At 34.9% G+C, this 15737-nt stretch overlaps 2 protein-coding genes across 2 annotated transcripts; both read left to right on the top strand.

Moving 5' to 3' along the window:
• Window positions 1-5125: 5125 nt before the first annotated feature.
• On the top strand, window positions 5126-9753 carry LOC133874605 (protein yippee-like At5g53940). The gene is made up of 5 exons (XM_062312466.1): window positions 5126-5350; window positions 6683-6726; window positions 8927-9035; window positions 9339-9394; window positions 9518-9753. Exons 1-5 carry the CDS (start codon window positions 5255-5257, stop codon window positions 9603-9605), a joined length of 393 nt encoding a protein of 130 aa, XP_062168450.1. The 5' UTR covers window positions 5126-5254; the 3' UTR covers window positions 9606-9753.
• A 3352-nt stretch (window positions 9754-13105) lies between these two features.
• On the top strand, window positions 13106-15730 carry LOC133874603 (DEAD-box ATP-dependent RNA helicase 42). Its single transcript, XM_062312464.1, has 3 exons — window positions 13106-13283; window positions 13645-15252; window positions 15361-15730. The coding sequence occupies exons 1-3, from the start codon at window positions 13233-13235 to the stop codon at window positions 15424-15426; spliced, it is 1725 nt and encodes a 574-aa protein (XP_062168448.1). The 5' UTR covers window positions 13106-13232; the 3' UTR covers window positions 15427-15730.
• Window positions 15731-15737: the final 7 nt, after the last annotated feature.

The following is a 15737-nucleotide window of genomic DNA, read 5'->3' as shown; positions in this document are numbered from 1 at the left end:
AGCAAGGCTGCCACTAGAAATCCCTGGACACCACCGGTCACGACCTGAAAGACGGAGCATAGCCCTCACACGCGGCCCAAGGAGAGAAGCTCCCTGGCGCGTGCTAGCCACGCGTCGAGCACTGAAGTCCAACGCGGCTTTGGCTTGAGGCGGCAAGACTGGAGGAAGACGGGGAACGCTACTAAAGGGCGCGTGTCTTGTAGAAATCGGCAGAAATACATAGATCTGGCTTAAAAAATAGATGTTGAAGAGGATAGCTCAGCCAAGCTTTCACTGGTGACACGGGACGGAGATGCCGCTTCCTTACGGGACATCTCATGTTAGCCTTCCTGCCTGAAGAAACCAAATAAGAGAAAAAAAAAAAAGAAAAAAGAAAAAAAAAAAAGCACACACACACACACACACAAAGCTCCATACCCCTAAAATGACTAGGAGAACAAAAGCTCCACTGGATCTAAACCAGGGAGAAGACAAAAAAACTTCCATAGCCTTAAAATGAGCCTCCCTCCTCCTTATCTAAAACTAGGGTTGTCAATTCGGGTTCACGGGTCGGGTTCGTGTCAACCCGACTGACCCGATTACATTAACGGGTCTGACACGAACCTGACCCGATTATTAATCGGGGTTGTGACACGCGACCCGATTAATAATCGGGTAACCCGAACATGACCCGACAAACACGACTAATAAACATGTCACCCGTTTACCCGACCCGACACGGCATAATTTCACTGTTTTCATATGTTTCAACCTTCAATTTTAGTTTTTTACTTTCAATTTTTTTTTTTTTTTTTTTTTTTTTTAATTTTTTATCGGGTTATAATCGTGTTGGCAGGTCAACCCGCGTAATCGGGTTATAATTGTGTTGGCGGGTAATCGTGTCAGCGGGTCAACCCGCGTAATCGGGTTATAATCGGGTTGGCGGGCCAAACACGATTATAATCGGGTCATAATCGGGTCAACCCGATTATGACCCGAACCCGATTATAACAAACCCAAACTCGGGTTTTTCGTGTCGTGTTCGTGCCGGGTTCACGGGTCGTGTCAAAAATTGCCAACCCTATCTAAAACCTATTTGTTAAAATAAGTGACCGATATATTAGGTTCAAAACGAAGTTGTTTTACATCGAATAAAATGACATCGTTTTGTTAACAATTGTTTTTTATTGTTTATCGAATCGAATCAACGGCAAAACAAATTTTCCATCCCGCCTACTGGCCGTCGATTGTCGGCATTGGGCTGGGGACAGTTCAGTGGGTGGTATACAGGTAATCTGCCCACTCTTAAAATGATTGGATAGTTCAAAATCTTTTTGGATAGATATATCTTAAATGAGATATCTCACATTAGCTGCATAAATTATTAACAATTTAAATAGATTATTTTACAGATTTCAAGGATAAGGATCCTCCTTATTTTAAATGAAATAAAAAGTACGTATTTCATGATCAAAATTTAAAAGTTAATATATTTAACGATGTACATTATTTAAAATAATTTATTTATTTATTTTAAAAAATCATCAATTTGAACTTCATTCACACTATGCACAAACTTTGAATATGAACGGGACTTACTCAGTTCATATGTACCTACTAGAAACTAGGCGGGTCTAGCCGGGTCAACTCAAAGGTATACGGGCAATAATTGAGAAAGAAAATGGGTGGTTCTCAATCACCACTTAAAATGGCTTGATTTTAGCCATGTTCAATCAAAAATTGGGTTTGCTTGGATCCAAAGGTTGGTTCAATTTTGTGAGGTTAGAAATGTTGTTATTAATTTGTACTCAGTTCATTTGGTGTGGATTCAAAGAAACGGTTGGTCGGGTTGGGATTGTTCTGTTGTGAGACCCATCAATCGACACATTAAAGGGTGTGACTGTTTGACGAATGACGACCAATTCGGTTGTGTTTACACTTTACAGATTACGGCCTCACAAGTGGAGATAGTGACAAAGGGTCGTTGTTGGGTGGTATTCCGGTCCGGTGTATGTCCCTCCTTTGAATGCACCGATATCAATTATGTCCATTCATTCCTTTCCAAACAAGGGTAATTCAGTAATAATAGATAAAGATTCATTTAGGCGTTCACACTTACAAGGTTGTAATATAATCAAGTAGAACCGAGCTTAGCATGTTCTGACTCGATTTGTATTTGAGCTCGAGTTCGATTTGAGCTTAATTTAGACCTTGTATTTGTACTTGGTTTTTTTTTTTTTTTTTTTTTCAAAGACTTCGCTCGAACTTCACAAATATTTTTCAAATAATGCTTTGCTTGTTTTGGCGTAAAATATTTTCTGCATTTTTTGATATTTAGTGCAATCGAAAATTGTGATAAACGGAAATCATTTTCAGTTTGACCGTAAAAGACTTTATAATTTTTGGAAAATGATTTACCGTAAATCGTTTTTTGAATTTAAACTTTTTATTTTTGCACGCACGTTAGTGAGAATCCACCATTGCCGAGCATTAGAATTTGTTGGTAGTTAGATCTATGGCCGAAGGTCTCAAAATTTTGGTATCCGATTATCGGAATCCGCCAGCACTGGTCGGATTCTGATGACCATCGTTGGAATCCGGCAACCCAGATTCCGGAATCCAACTAGTGCTAGAATCTCGCAATTTGCGTCAGAATCGGGCGTCAATTCCGCCCAAATTGGCCAATTCGGCAAGCTTCCAACGAAACTAGTTGAAGTCAGGCAACAATTGCAGGAATTTGGTAAAAGGGGCCGGAATCCTGTCGGCATCGGACAGAATCTCGTCTATGATGGGTTTTTACTGTTTGTAATTTTTTTTATAATAGCCAAATGCGTTAAAAATATCTTATGACATAAAACATTTTAGATCGGAAAGAAAAAAGTGGGGAATATCTAAATGAGCATGAACCCCAAAGTATGCTAAAATTTTTGATAGTTGACTCCCAACAATTGTTGCCTTTTTATGGTTCCCCGTTCTGCTGGCAGCCCATATATTTGTCTGGTTTCTCTGGAAGCAGGACTCTTATGACTATTATGGCTGAAGCAAACTCCACACTTGTTGAAGCAGAAAGATTCGACAATTAATTGACGCCCACAATATTGGGGTTGAAAATTTCAAATCCTAGCCCAATTTGAATCGTAAATGGACGAGATTTTTTATATATATTTTTTTCAAATGGGGTTGGAAAAAATTATTTCAAGTTCGTCTACAAAAAGTCATATGGTTTTTAGGTACATTTTAAAAATACATGTAAAATCACATTAATTAATTAAGAAGGGAAGATTGCACCGTTGGTCCCTGTGGTATATTATAATTATTTTTCACTCCGTATGATTTAAAAAGTTCATGAGGGATCCTTGTGGTATGCAATAATTACGTTTTACTCCCTGAGTCGATTTTTCGTTCACAATTTTGACGGAATTTGTTAGCCGTACACGTCAGCGACACGTGTTCATCTTAATAAAAAAAATAAAAATTTATTAATAAATAAATAAAAATACTTATTTTTTTTAAAAAATTAAAATTAAAAAAAAAAAAAAACAAAAATGGGAAAGGGGGTTTCCCATTTTATTTTTTTTTGTTTTTGAATTTTAATTTTTTTTTTTTAAAAATAAGTATTTTTATTTATTTTTTAATAAATTTTTATTTTTTTATTAAGATTGGACATGTCAGCGCCATATGTCACCAATAAGATGACGATACGTGTCGCTGACGTGGCATTTGACGGAATATGTTAAAAATTTTAACAGAATTTGACGCCAATGATCGATTTGTAATAATTACATACCACAGGGATCTCTCATGAACTTTTTAAACCATAGAGAATGAAAAATAATTATGACATATCACAGGGACCAACGGTGCAATTTTCTCAATTAAGAATACATGTCAGTTTAAAAGAAAATTTTATTCAATTGTAATTTTATTTCACCAGGCTTTATCCGCTGGGCTTGCTATGCATTTCGGCTCGCAAGACTTGGGTCCAACTTAATTGATACTGATTGGAACGAGGAATGAAAGGAAAAATTATACTAATCTTTGGAGGTTTTGCTATATTACAATTTTTACTATAAAGTCATTTACAAGTTGATGGGGGCAGTCTATAAGTAGTAAAATAATTAAGCAAAATGTTTGGCTTATCAATTTCTTTTATTTATAAATTACTCCATCAGTTTATAAAATGATCTTGTAGTACTAGTAGCATTTTTCAACTTATAATATCATAGTTTTTTTTTTTTTTTTTTTTTTTTTTTTCCTTGTTTCGAATTAAATATTAACTTTCCTTAAATTAAGAAATATAACATACATACCATTCACCCTCCTTACCCTAAAAACTACGGTTTTTTCGTTTATCTCCTCCCTAGCTGCTATTGCTGTTTGCTGGTTGTGTTTTTGCTTTGAATAAAAATTTTATTCTTTTTAGATATGCCATAATGGACGATTTATGAGATGAAGGTTAGTCAGGTGTGAGGGGTTATCTCTCACGGCCGGTTTAAATAAATTTTTTCTAAGATATTTGGCTACCTTTGTCTTAGATCTAGTATGCTCGGAACAGATATGCTCTTTAACTATTTTTGTATACGGGTTAGCGGAATATGAAAGTCATAGATAACACTTTATTATAAGAATTTTGTTTGTATTTATGACTATGTAACTTCATAGTATGTAACTATGATTTTGCTGAACTTTATACTTTGTGATGTAAGAGTTCTATGCTCGTAATCTTTGATCAATAAAATATTCATATCTTTCGTTAAAAAAAAATAAAAAAACTTATTATTTACACATTAAAATACAAAGCACAATGACTTCTTTTTTTTTTTTTTCTTCTAACGTGAGTGTTATTCGATTCGACCCTTGATGTTTAGTACAATGATTACTACTTATAGATCCATAATTTTTGTAATTTTACATGATGATAATTATAAAAATTTATTCTTTTTCAAATTAAGTGTGATTATTGTCTAATTCAAAACAGGAAAGAAATTCAGTGTTACATTTTTTTTTTTTTTTTGAAAGAAATTCAGTGTTACTTTGTCAATTCCGGAAAACACACAGCACGTGAGGTGAGGAACAGACATGCATTGTTGTGCACGTTTGGCGTTGGGAAGCTGTTATTCCAAGCCAAGGCATGTGGCACTGCATATAAACACTCTGGAGCTAATCCATTCTCCTTATCTCTTTCTCTCTCTCTCTACAAAATTTTTTATTGGTTTTGCAATTTGCAGAGGTGGGTAACAAGTAAAAAGTAAGGAAGAAGAAGAAGGAGGCAGAGATGGGAAGGGTATTTGTGGTGGAGTTGGAGGGAAGGTCCTACAGATGCAAGTTCTGCAAGACCCACTTGGCTCTCGCTGACGATCTTGTCTCTCGGGTACTTTTATTCCCTTTCTCTTCCTTTTCAATTTCGCCTTTTTAACAAAGAACTTTTTTTTTATTGCTAATTTCTGGCAATTGAGAATCTTAAGGCATGGGAGTGGTCTCTGTTGCTTGTGAATTGATCCTGGAATTATGTGGGATGTAGTCATATACTAGTGATTGGATGTTGAGATAATATCAAGTTTATGTGCTATTGTTTTTCAAGCTATGTTGATGGAAGTATGTGAAGAATCACAATTTTTCTATCATGGGTCCTCAATATATATTATGGGTGTTTCGATTACGATCCGTGGGAATGGTACTAAATAGCTTAAATGATTAAGTCTAGTATTTTCTATCGGCTTAAGCTTTTGAGATAATAAGTTATTTAACAAGATATTAGAACCAGACGTCATATCGTACCCTGACTCCATACTTTACCCCTGTTTTAGTTAAAAAGAATACTTAAAGCTTTTGGAATAATTAGTGATTTAATTGTAATCAATAATTTATTTAACATGAGAAATGGATTCGTGTTTGTGATTGGATAATGAGATTGTCAGGTTTATTTTGTTTGGAGGCTTGCTTTTATGTGGCTAATTAAGGAGTCACTTTCTTATCATATGAATCTTATATATCATTCTCAAGGGGGCTAAGGGTTGATTGAGGTGGTCGCACACCAGTACAGCACTAACCTAGTGGGGGCAATGCCTGTCCTCTTAGGTTCTGCCAATTCACCTTATCAATGTTATCTAGAGCATGGAGGTCTAGCTTACAATGAATATGTATTGAATAATACATTAATCAGATAGCAAATTTGTTCCTAGGGCTCTTTGTAGCAGTATTCATAACAAAAGGACAAATTTCTTGCTATAAATGGAAGATGCTTAGTGCTTGATAGACAATTTTTTAGTGTATTTATTCACTACAGGAATGAGATAATGTTGGGTTGTTATCATTGTTTATAACTTATTATAACATGCGGCTAAACTGCAGTTTAAGAAACTTTGGCAGTCAGGTTTGCTCACGTTTTTCTGGATGGCTTGTTATTTCAGCTTTGATTTCTCCTTTTCTGGGAATTGTTATCTCCTATACTTTGCGTGTTCTGAGGCTGCATTCCTTTATATGATCCTATTTGATTGAATCATTACTGGTTGAAAAGAGGAAATATCAATTGAGTCTTTTAGGGGAACAACTTATAATCTACTTCATCCTTTTCAGTTGCATCAGTGTTTTCTCAATTATTGTTTCTTCTTGGTTCAATGTCACACACGCATTATCTGTTCCGGAATGCTTTGCAGGATGTTAAACTCTTTTTGGTCTCATTTTTCCCTTGTGATTTGGTCAGGGTTTTCATTGCCGCCGGGGAAAAGCATACCTCTTCAATAATGCGTGAGTTCCATCATCTTTCAAGGATTAGTGATTACTGAAATATGATTTCATATGATTTATTATTTAAGCTTACTGTTTTTCTATTCAATTTATGAATTTCATCATTTATCCACCTGAAGAAACTAGCATGTTATCCTGGCTGTCAGTGACTTCTAAAATAGTTAGCAATAAAAAATTGTTTCTGTTATCATTCAGTGGGAAGCATATCTTTTTAATAACACTAGGGTTCTTTGAACTTCTTTGTCATACCTGTGGGGTTGCTAATTATTATCATTATCATCATGGAGATTGAAATCACCCCTCTTCTAAATACAAAAGGATGTTTGAGATACATCTCTCTCTCTCTCTCTAAGTCTGAATGCTTCTCTTACTGGGAAAAATAATATATTATTTTTATGACAGTGATTGCCGCATTGTAAGAATCCCAAGATGTTTATGACTTTTTGATGATTGAACAGAACTAAACAACTTTCTTAATTTTCAAACTCAGGTTTTAGTCCTTACCTTGGGTTCACCAAACAACTGCAGCTATGTGACAAATGTTTAAAAAATTGTTAAAAAAATATGTTGCAATATTATTCCCCGTTACATCTACCTTACATTTGAATCTGATCTGAACCTCACATATTACTTGTACGTGTCAATAATTGTTTCAAGATAAATATAGTTCATTGGATAACCTGAATGACCCCATCACATGAAAATATGGAAGTGAAGCTTGATAGGGATGGGACTCGTCAACTAGCTGTTTTAATCCATATGCTTTTTGCAGTTCAACGCAGGTATGAGGTATGTAATAAGTGTAACAATTCCACCTTTTTTTTTTAATTGGATTTTTGCCTCTTTCCCTCTTTTTAACATATCCATTTTCAGTCGATCTTCCTCATGTGATTCATTCTCCTCCTCCTTTATAGAATTGAGCTCCTTTAAATGATATGGTACATAGTAACTTCGAAAATCAAGTTTCGACATTTGCCTTCCATATATGTCATCATTTCAACAAAGATTTTTGGCACTTATTGAAGCCAATTTAGTATCTAACTGATACATCTATAAAAAAAAAGTATCTAACTGATACGATAGACTGTTCTCTTATTACAGTCAGTCTGTGGGATCGATGACCGGGCCTTGAAAATAGAAACCTGTTCTTATGTAACTCACATTGTTTGAGCAGTACTTTGTATTCTTGGTTTTAAGTTTGTGGGAAGTGGCTCCATATTGATGCTCTTATCCTCCGAGTTAGCATGCATTAGCCATCATCTGCATATTCTCTGCTATCAATTTTTTCTTTTTCTGAGCACCAATTTTTTGGACTTCATTTGTTAGACACAACGGATCAAGGAAACTTGTATGTATGTATTCATAAACGTAATGATGTGAATAATGTTTTATTTGTAAAATATTAGAGTTTCAATACCCATTTTGTACATGCATAACCTACTAAGGAAAATGATATTTTATTTTTAAAACATGACATGATTGATACTTTTTCATTTCTTTTGGAAAATAAACATTTATAGCCAAGTTTCTCTCAGGGAAGTAACAGAAGGTGAGGCTCTATTTCTTTTATTGACACGTCTCTATTAACAAATGTGGTGCTAGAGGTTCCACCTAATTTATGTTTTTAGATAGAGAGGTTAAAAAATTAAATCTTGTTTCTGTTACTCCCCACATATATCCCCCTTATATAATTATGATACTCTTGACAAACCTGTGCAATGTCTTTTCTTATTTTTAATGGGAGAGGCAAGCCAAAATCAAAATGAAGTCAGATTTATAATGACTCCACAATGGGCACAGCATGATGGAATAGGAGAATGGCTCCACACTATATAAGGATGTGGCTTCCACTAAATTACTTCTCTGATCTTATCCGATCCAAAAATGATTTTTCTTGCATTAAGGTTGTACTTAATTGGACTAATTTTTAGTACTAGGGAAACCATTTTTATTTCAACTTGATAAAATAATGTTTCATGGAGACGTTATCTTCGCACGAGAATGTTTATCGGATTTTCTTATTTTAGAAGAGGACAATATGATCAAAGATAGTACCTTTCATTTAGTACTCGATCTATGATGTAAGAAATTTTGTTACCACATTTCTGTCATTTTTTCTAGAGAACATTAAAACAAAAGAACATTCCCAAGTATAGATTAATACTTCAGTTTACTTATTTGTCTCAAGTTATTGATCCAGGGTGAACCTCGTAGTTGGAGCATTAGAGGAGAGGATGATGCTTTCTGGATTGCATTCGGTCGCAGATATTTTTTGTTGCTGTTGTGGACAGATTGTTGGCTGGAAATATGTATTCTGTCTCTCTCCTGTTCTCTATGTGGCACACATCTATAAACATATATTTCATAAAGAGAAAAGCTATTTAGTAGACTGTCGGACGATTGAAATGACATGACGGTGAAAATCAGCCATTGATATTTCTTTTTTACAAGCTCTTACTGATTCAAAGGCCGATTTTCACTACCACGTCTTCCTAGTTGTATGGCAGTCGTATAACAATCTACTTAAATATCATGACTCTTTCTTAAATGACCCGGGATGAATGAGAGGCTGCCAACTTTTGCTAACATCAGATTGTGTTTATGGCACCCAGGAGGCTGCACATGAGAGGACCCAGAAGTATAAAGAAGGGAAGTTTGTTCTTGAAAGGTAATAGTCCTCCTCGAATTCTCTCTCTTTCCTTTATTTTTCTTGAAAGGTGTCATCTTCTCTATCTTTCTTGTTGGACAATTGTGTTTACACGTTGAGTATCCTGTGCATGTCCATCAACAGAGGGAGGATTGTTGATGAAATTGACTTTTCTACTGAATTCTATATCGATACCCGCCCCAGCATGATGAGTGATGCTGAAGACGTTTAGAATCCAACCTTCATTTCTTTAATAAAGAGCGTAATAGACACCTAGACAAGGGAGAAGAGATTTACTGCTTGTGTATGTAATTAAATAATGTTTAAATTATGTAAGTGTTGCGATCCTTGGAGGAATATATTTCTTCCTTTTAGATTAAGTTACACTTACAATAATTTTGTTTATTTGTTTTGCTGCATTTTTTTTTTTTAAAAAAAAAAAATGATCTGGAGACTTTTCTGAACTCCAAAGATCAAATTAGAAAGTTATGTATTTTTCAAAGACTAAAATATGTGCTTGTCCAAAAAATAATTATGAATATTAAAGGGATAGATATAAAAAGGTCTCATCAACTATCGGCCATTGGTTATTTTCAATAAAATCCTACAAAGTGATCAACATAACAGTTTGATACATCAAATTATCATTTTACGTCAAAAATATCATTTTTATTTTTTTGGTCATTTTTTCTAAAATACCCATATTTTCTTAAAAACAAAACAAAAAATTAATTTAAAAACTTCAAATAAAAAGACTATCTTTTCGATTTTGTTTGTTTAGTTTTTTATTTATTTATTTTTATTTTTATTATAGATTTTTGGTATTGTAAGTTCAACCATGGTTAGTAGAACCGTTGGTATCTCAATACTTGTATTTATTTTTTTTGATAAAATTTATAGTTTTAAATAAAAGTTGGGAGAAAATATACTTTCAGCCCCTAACTACTACCATATTTTCAATTACGCCTCCAAACATTTAAAAGTACATCGGGGCCTCATATTACCATCATGTGTCAAATTAGACACTTTTGTATTTTTTTCCGCAAAATATCCTTTAACTTATTAAAAAAAAAAAGCCATTTGAAAAAAGGAAAAAAATAAAAATAAAAATTAAGGGGGCTAATATAAAAGGACAGGACCACCCCTTTTTGGTATTTCTAGGTTTGTTTGTTCGGTTTTTTTTTTTAAGGGAAAAATATTAAAAAGCCTCCCAACTAGCAATCGTTTTTAAAATAGCCCAATGAAGTGACAAGTGTGCTAAAGTGATACATCAAACTACCAATGTGCGTAAAAGGGCTACATTTTTTTTTATTTATCTATTACTATTATATTCCTGTAATACCTTCTTTTAAAAACAAAAACAAAAAAAATAAACTAAGCTATTTTTTAAACACAAAAGAAAGAAAAGAAAAAAAAAAAAAAAAAAGGAGGAAAAAACCCAAATGCGTGGATTAATATAAATATGATTTGTAGTTTGCCTAAATTACAAATCATTTTATGCTGTATAAAAAATAATTCAAAAGTCCTTGGCGTAGGCAAAAATAACAATTTAATCCCTGCAGTTAAATTCCGTCAAAAGACTTAGGGTCCGTTTGAGTTTGCGATTTCAAAAAGTGCGATTTAAAAAAGTGAATTTTAAAAACGCAGTTAAGTGTTTGGTAAAATCGCAGATTAACCTTTTAATATACTGCGTTTTCAAAAAAGCATACCATTACCTAGGATTTGAATAAGCACTTTTCTGCATTTTCAAATCATAATTTTTGAAAAATACAGTTTCCAAACGGTTCATTTTCTGCGATTTAGTTTAAAATCGTACTTTTTCTCTACGAAATCGCAATCCCAAACTCACCTTTAATGGATTCCGTTAGTATGCCATGTCAACACTAATAGAATGATGACATATGTCACTCTTAATAAAAAAAATAAATATTTAAAATTTAAAACTAAAAAAAATAATATATATATATATATATATATATATATATATAAAAGAAAAAAAAAGAAAGAAAGGGGAAAAGGGGTGGTTGCCACAGCCCCATGAGGAGAGGGGGTGGCTCGCGGGCCACCCCCAACCTGCTTTAGGGGTGGCCTGCTAGCCATCCCAGATGGCGCCAGGGGTGGTGCGCAACCGCCCCCTTTCCTCTTTCTTTTTTAATAAAAAATTAATCCTTAAGTTTTTAATTTTTAATTTTATTATATTTAATATTTTTTTTATTAAGAATTACATGTGTCATCATTCTATTGGTACTGATAGGGCACATTAACAGAATTCGTCAAGTATTTTAACGAAATTTGACTGCAATAATTAAATTGTTATTTTGGCCTATCCTAAGAACTTTTGATGTATTTTTTATACCATATAAAGTAATTTGTAATTTAGGTAAACCGCATTAACTGATTTTGCATTTATCCTTTCTTCTTCTTCTTCTTCTTTTTTTTTTTTTTTTTTTTTTTTTTTTTTTAAAAAAAAAAAAAATATTTTCAAGAGAATAAGGGTATTATAAGAATATAATAAAAAATAGTCTTTTTTGGCACACCTTAGTAGTTTGATGTATTACTTTAGCACACTTGTCACTTTACGAGGCTATTTTAAAAACAATTGTTAGTTAAGTAAGCTTTTTTATATTTTTCAAATTTGTTTAAATTAATTATTTTTATTCTTTTCAAAATGGTTATTTTTTAATATATTTAAGGGTATTTTGGGAGAAAAATGCAAAAATATTTAATTGACACGTGGTGGCAGTATGAAGGGCCCCGATGTCACTTTTTAAGGTTGGGAGGAAAAAAAAGAAAAATGTGGTAGTAATTTAAGGAGACTACATTATATTTTCCCATAATAGTTAAAAAGTAATAAATAGGTATAAAAAATAGAATACCTTGATTAATAAATTCACTGGTGATAACCCAATTGATCGCTTGGCCAACTTTAGAACATGAACGCCTAAGAAAGAGAGAGACAATGAAATCGGATACTTGCTAGTGGCGTTGGCAAGGAATACCTCTAATACTTAGGTTAATAATGGGTTTAATGAATCTCTGTGACATAGTAATAACCACAAGAAAAGTTACAAGAGTGGTAGAGTATGGTGTGTGCATACTTGTACCTGGAATAGTTGTCTTCCATTTCTTATGTAGAGTGCTATTCCCCCTACGACCTTAGCTAGGTGTCGGTCTTTAATAGGGCACGACCTTAGTTAGGCATGATGTCTAATTCATGTCCTCTAGAGAGTTACGTCATTTTATAGATGTCGTTCATTGGTGAGGTACGGTCTTAATAGAGTAATAGCGCCAAATTCCTTGTAGTTGGCATGCTGCTACCGTTATCAAATGTCATGAATTGCTACATGCAAATTGGCAAGTTAAGAACGTTGCGTCGTTGCTTGATTTATCATCGAGAAAAATCTGACAATTGGAATGAGATGACAAAGCAGTTATTCTTTGCACCACATCTCACATTGTTATTTGAGTGGCTAGCCTGTTGGGTCGCTCAGCCCATCAAAGTCTGCAGCTTTGTCTCAACTGCTCGGCCCAAAACCCGCGTTCTTGACTTGGAACCGGTTGAGTGGAATTTTTTTTTGGTGGCTTTTGTAAAAATGTATAAAAAAGTTTGGCTCACAAATTCAATAGTGGGTTGAAGAGTGGAGCTAGATAGCAAAGGGCTTTGGTTAATTGGTTGGGCCTGTTCTGTCTATTTACAGATTAGGGAGCAGCACTGCCTTCAGTTTTATTCTCTGCAATTTCCCATCCTTTTATTTCAATCCCAATTCTTTTCAGCCTCTGAGGCTCTCTAACACTTTTGGTTCTTCTTTGACCTATTTCTTTTTTTCTTACTAATTTTGATTCTTTGCAGGTAACTCAGATGGGAAAATCTTCTTCTTATAAGAAAAAACGCTCCAAGAATTCCTCTCAGGTTCTTCCTCTTCTCTCTCTCTCTACACGTATATAGACGTCTGTCCGCTGGGGTTTTCTGTTATCCTTTCCTTTTGTTGAACAGTAAAGATTAACCCTTTGTTTGGTTTCTTAGAAAATTTTGGGGATAAATAGTAAATTCCAGGTTCTGAAGCTTATGCCTCTTTGTTTACTAATCCCCGTAAATAATAATTATATAATTTAAACTTTGTTAAGCTGAATGGATGGAATTAGTTTAGGATTTTGTTTTTTGAGATCCTAATCAATGGGAATTTTTGTTTTTGGGTTGCTTAATTTTTCTAGCGGTTTAATGCCAACTTATATGCATATATGTGTGCACATATGTTTGTTCATTGGTCTAGGGTGGAACAAGGAAGAGAAATAAGAGTACGAGTAGGAAATATGATAAATCCAAGAAGCTTCGTCATCGTGATGATTCGAGAAGTTCCCTGTCAGTTTCCTGTTCTAGTTCTGAGGATGACCATGCAAGTAGAAGGGCTCTGTCTCGTTCTCGAAAAGATGTGAAAGGCAGTAAGAAGAGGGCCCGAAGGTGCTCTTGTAGCCCTGAGAGTACGAAGAGGGCTCGGAGGCGCTCTTATAGCCTTGAAAGTAGCGCGGAGTCTCCTCGTGTGAGGAAGAAGAGAATTGGTTCAAAGAGAAAGAATAATGGTTCTGAGGTAGGGAGGAAGAACCGTAAGAAGAAGCAGCCCAGGAGAGAAGCTAGTGTAAGTTCCATGAGCAGTCATGAGAGCGAGTTTGAGAAGCGCAAGGGCAGGTCTGAAAGAAAAGACAAAGAAAAAAGGAAATTGGACAAGGTTAAGAGTGGAACCAAAGATAGAAGATATAGGTCGAGGAGTTATTCTTCATGCAGTCGGAGTAGTGAAGATAACAATGTGATGCGTCTGAGATCGGTTATTGCAGTTATGGAGGAGGAAAATGACGGCAGAGTGTCAAATAAGGATGAGCACAAAGAAGAGATTGTATATGATAATGATGATTATCCTTGTTGCAGAAGCAATGATAGTAATGATGGGGGACATAGGAGGGAGTTAGATCATCAGTCAAATGTTGCATCTGAGAAGAAAATGAGGGTAGAGAATGAGAAAGGAGAAGAACTTGTTGTTGAGGGACAATACATTGGGAGTAATCCTAGCAGCAGTGGTGTTGGGACAAATGATTTTGTGAAAGGGAAAGAGACTGGGGTCTCTGGTAGTGTGAATGGTGATGATTTGGAGTCCATTTTAAGACAAAGGGCTTTGGAAAATCTAAAAAGGTTTCGAGGAGGGCTCCAAACAAATGCAAATGCTCCTGCTAGTAAGAAAGATAAGAGTGATGGTGACATGAAACAACCAACCACTGAAAAAGCTGAATTAGTTCAAATTAAGTTCCCCAATGAAGATATTGCTAAATCGGTTGGTGCAACCCAAGAACTAAAAGAAATCAGTGTGCCTGCACTGAGGAGAGATTCCAACTGTTATTTGCCAGATGATGAAAAGACTCCGGACAGGAAGGACGGTGTCCACGAATCTGGCTCTACCAAGCAGGAACTTGCTTGTGCACCTGATCAGGTGGCTTGTGATGATAAGCAGAATGAAAGGGTTAGTTCGGCTGTTGGTTCTGCAATTAATAGACCAAAGTTGGCTACACCAGCATTGAGGCATTATTCATTAAAAACCCACATCCCTCTGAAGCAAACACCCGCTTCAGATGAACTTCATCAATCAAATTTGTTGATGACTGAGAGTGCTTTAGTTAAGCATTCTGTAAAAACTGCTCAAACTATGGCCCCAAGTAGCAATAATAACGAAGACTTAAAAGATGCATGTGGTTCTGCTGCTTCTGAGTCTTCTTCTTGCATTAAGTCTAAGCTAGCAGAGAATGGTTCAAACAAACCTCAGGATGTAACTACAGACAACTCACAGTTTGAGCAGAAGACAATGACTGTGATGCGGGGTGGTGAGATGGTGCAGGTGAATATTTCAATCTATCTTAGATTTTGCATTAGTCTAAGAGGGAGTAACATATAAATTTCGGTCTGCTGACCTATAATACATGATTGTTTAAATATTGTTTTCCAGGTGAGCTACAAGGTCTATATTCCTAAGAAAGCCCCTGCTTTGGCTAGGAGGCAACTCAAGCGCTGACGTTAGAATCTGCAATTAGGGTTCTTTTCCAAGAGCTTTGCAGCCCCTGAGGATCTCATTTTCCAAGGAAAAGAGACAAAAAAAAAAAAGAAGAAGAACCGGCTGGCGAGATCTTCTGCTACCTGGTTTACTTCAAACATTGCAACTGTCGAAGCATTTCATTAGCTTAAAACATAGCATTGAATTGTCAGGGCATTCATGCAACTCGCAAAACATGTATGGCTACTACTGCTTGAAACAAAGCTCTAGTGGTATTCATTAATTCTCTGATAATTTCTTTTGCCGCTTCAAGATTCGCAAATTACATACTT

Source organism: Alnus glutinosa, chromosome 8 (assembly GCF_958979055.1).
Source record: "Alnus glutinosa chromosome 8, dhAlnGlut1.1, whole genome shotgun sequence".
Taxonomy (NCBI): domain Eukaryota; kingdom Viridiplantae; phylum Streptophyta; class Magnoliopsida; order Fagales; family Betulaceae; genus Alnus; species Alnus glutinosa.
Note: the sequence above shows the minus strand (reverse complement) of the source record. Positions and strands in the feature narration are given on the sequence as shown.

What these genes read in the sequence shown, in the direction of transcription:
- LOC133874605 (XM_062312466.1), top strand. Translation starts at nt 5,255, where the DNA reads ATGGGAAGGGTATTTGTGGTGGAGTTGGAGGGAAGGTCCTACAGATGC. An exon ending in AGATTGTTGGCTGGAAATAT is followed by an intron (nt 9,036 to 9,338) that starts GTATTCTGTCTC and finishes TATGGCACCCAG; the next exon opens with GAGGCTGCACATGAGAGGAC. An exon ending in GGGAAGTTTGTTCTTGAAAG is followed by an intron (nt 9,395 to 9,517) that starts GTAATAGTCCTC and finishes GTCCATCAACAG; the next exon opens with AGGGAGGATTGTTGATGAAA.
- LOC133874603 (XM_062312464.1), top strand. Translation starts at nt 13,233, where the DNA reads ATGGGAAAATCTTCTTCTTATAAGAAAAAACGCTCCAAGAATTCCTCT. An exon ending in GCTCCAAGAATTCCTCTCAG is followed by an intron (nt 13,284 to 13,644) that starts GTTCTTCCTCTT and finishes TCATTGGTCTAG; the next exon opens with GGTGGAACAAGGAAGAGAAA. An exon ending in GGGGTGGTGAGATGGTGCAG is followed by an intron (nt 15,253 to 15,360) that starts GTGAATATTTCA and finishes ATTGTTTTCCAG; the next exon opens with GTGAGCTACAAGGTCTATAT.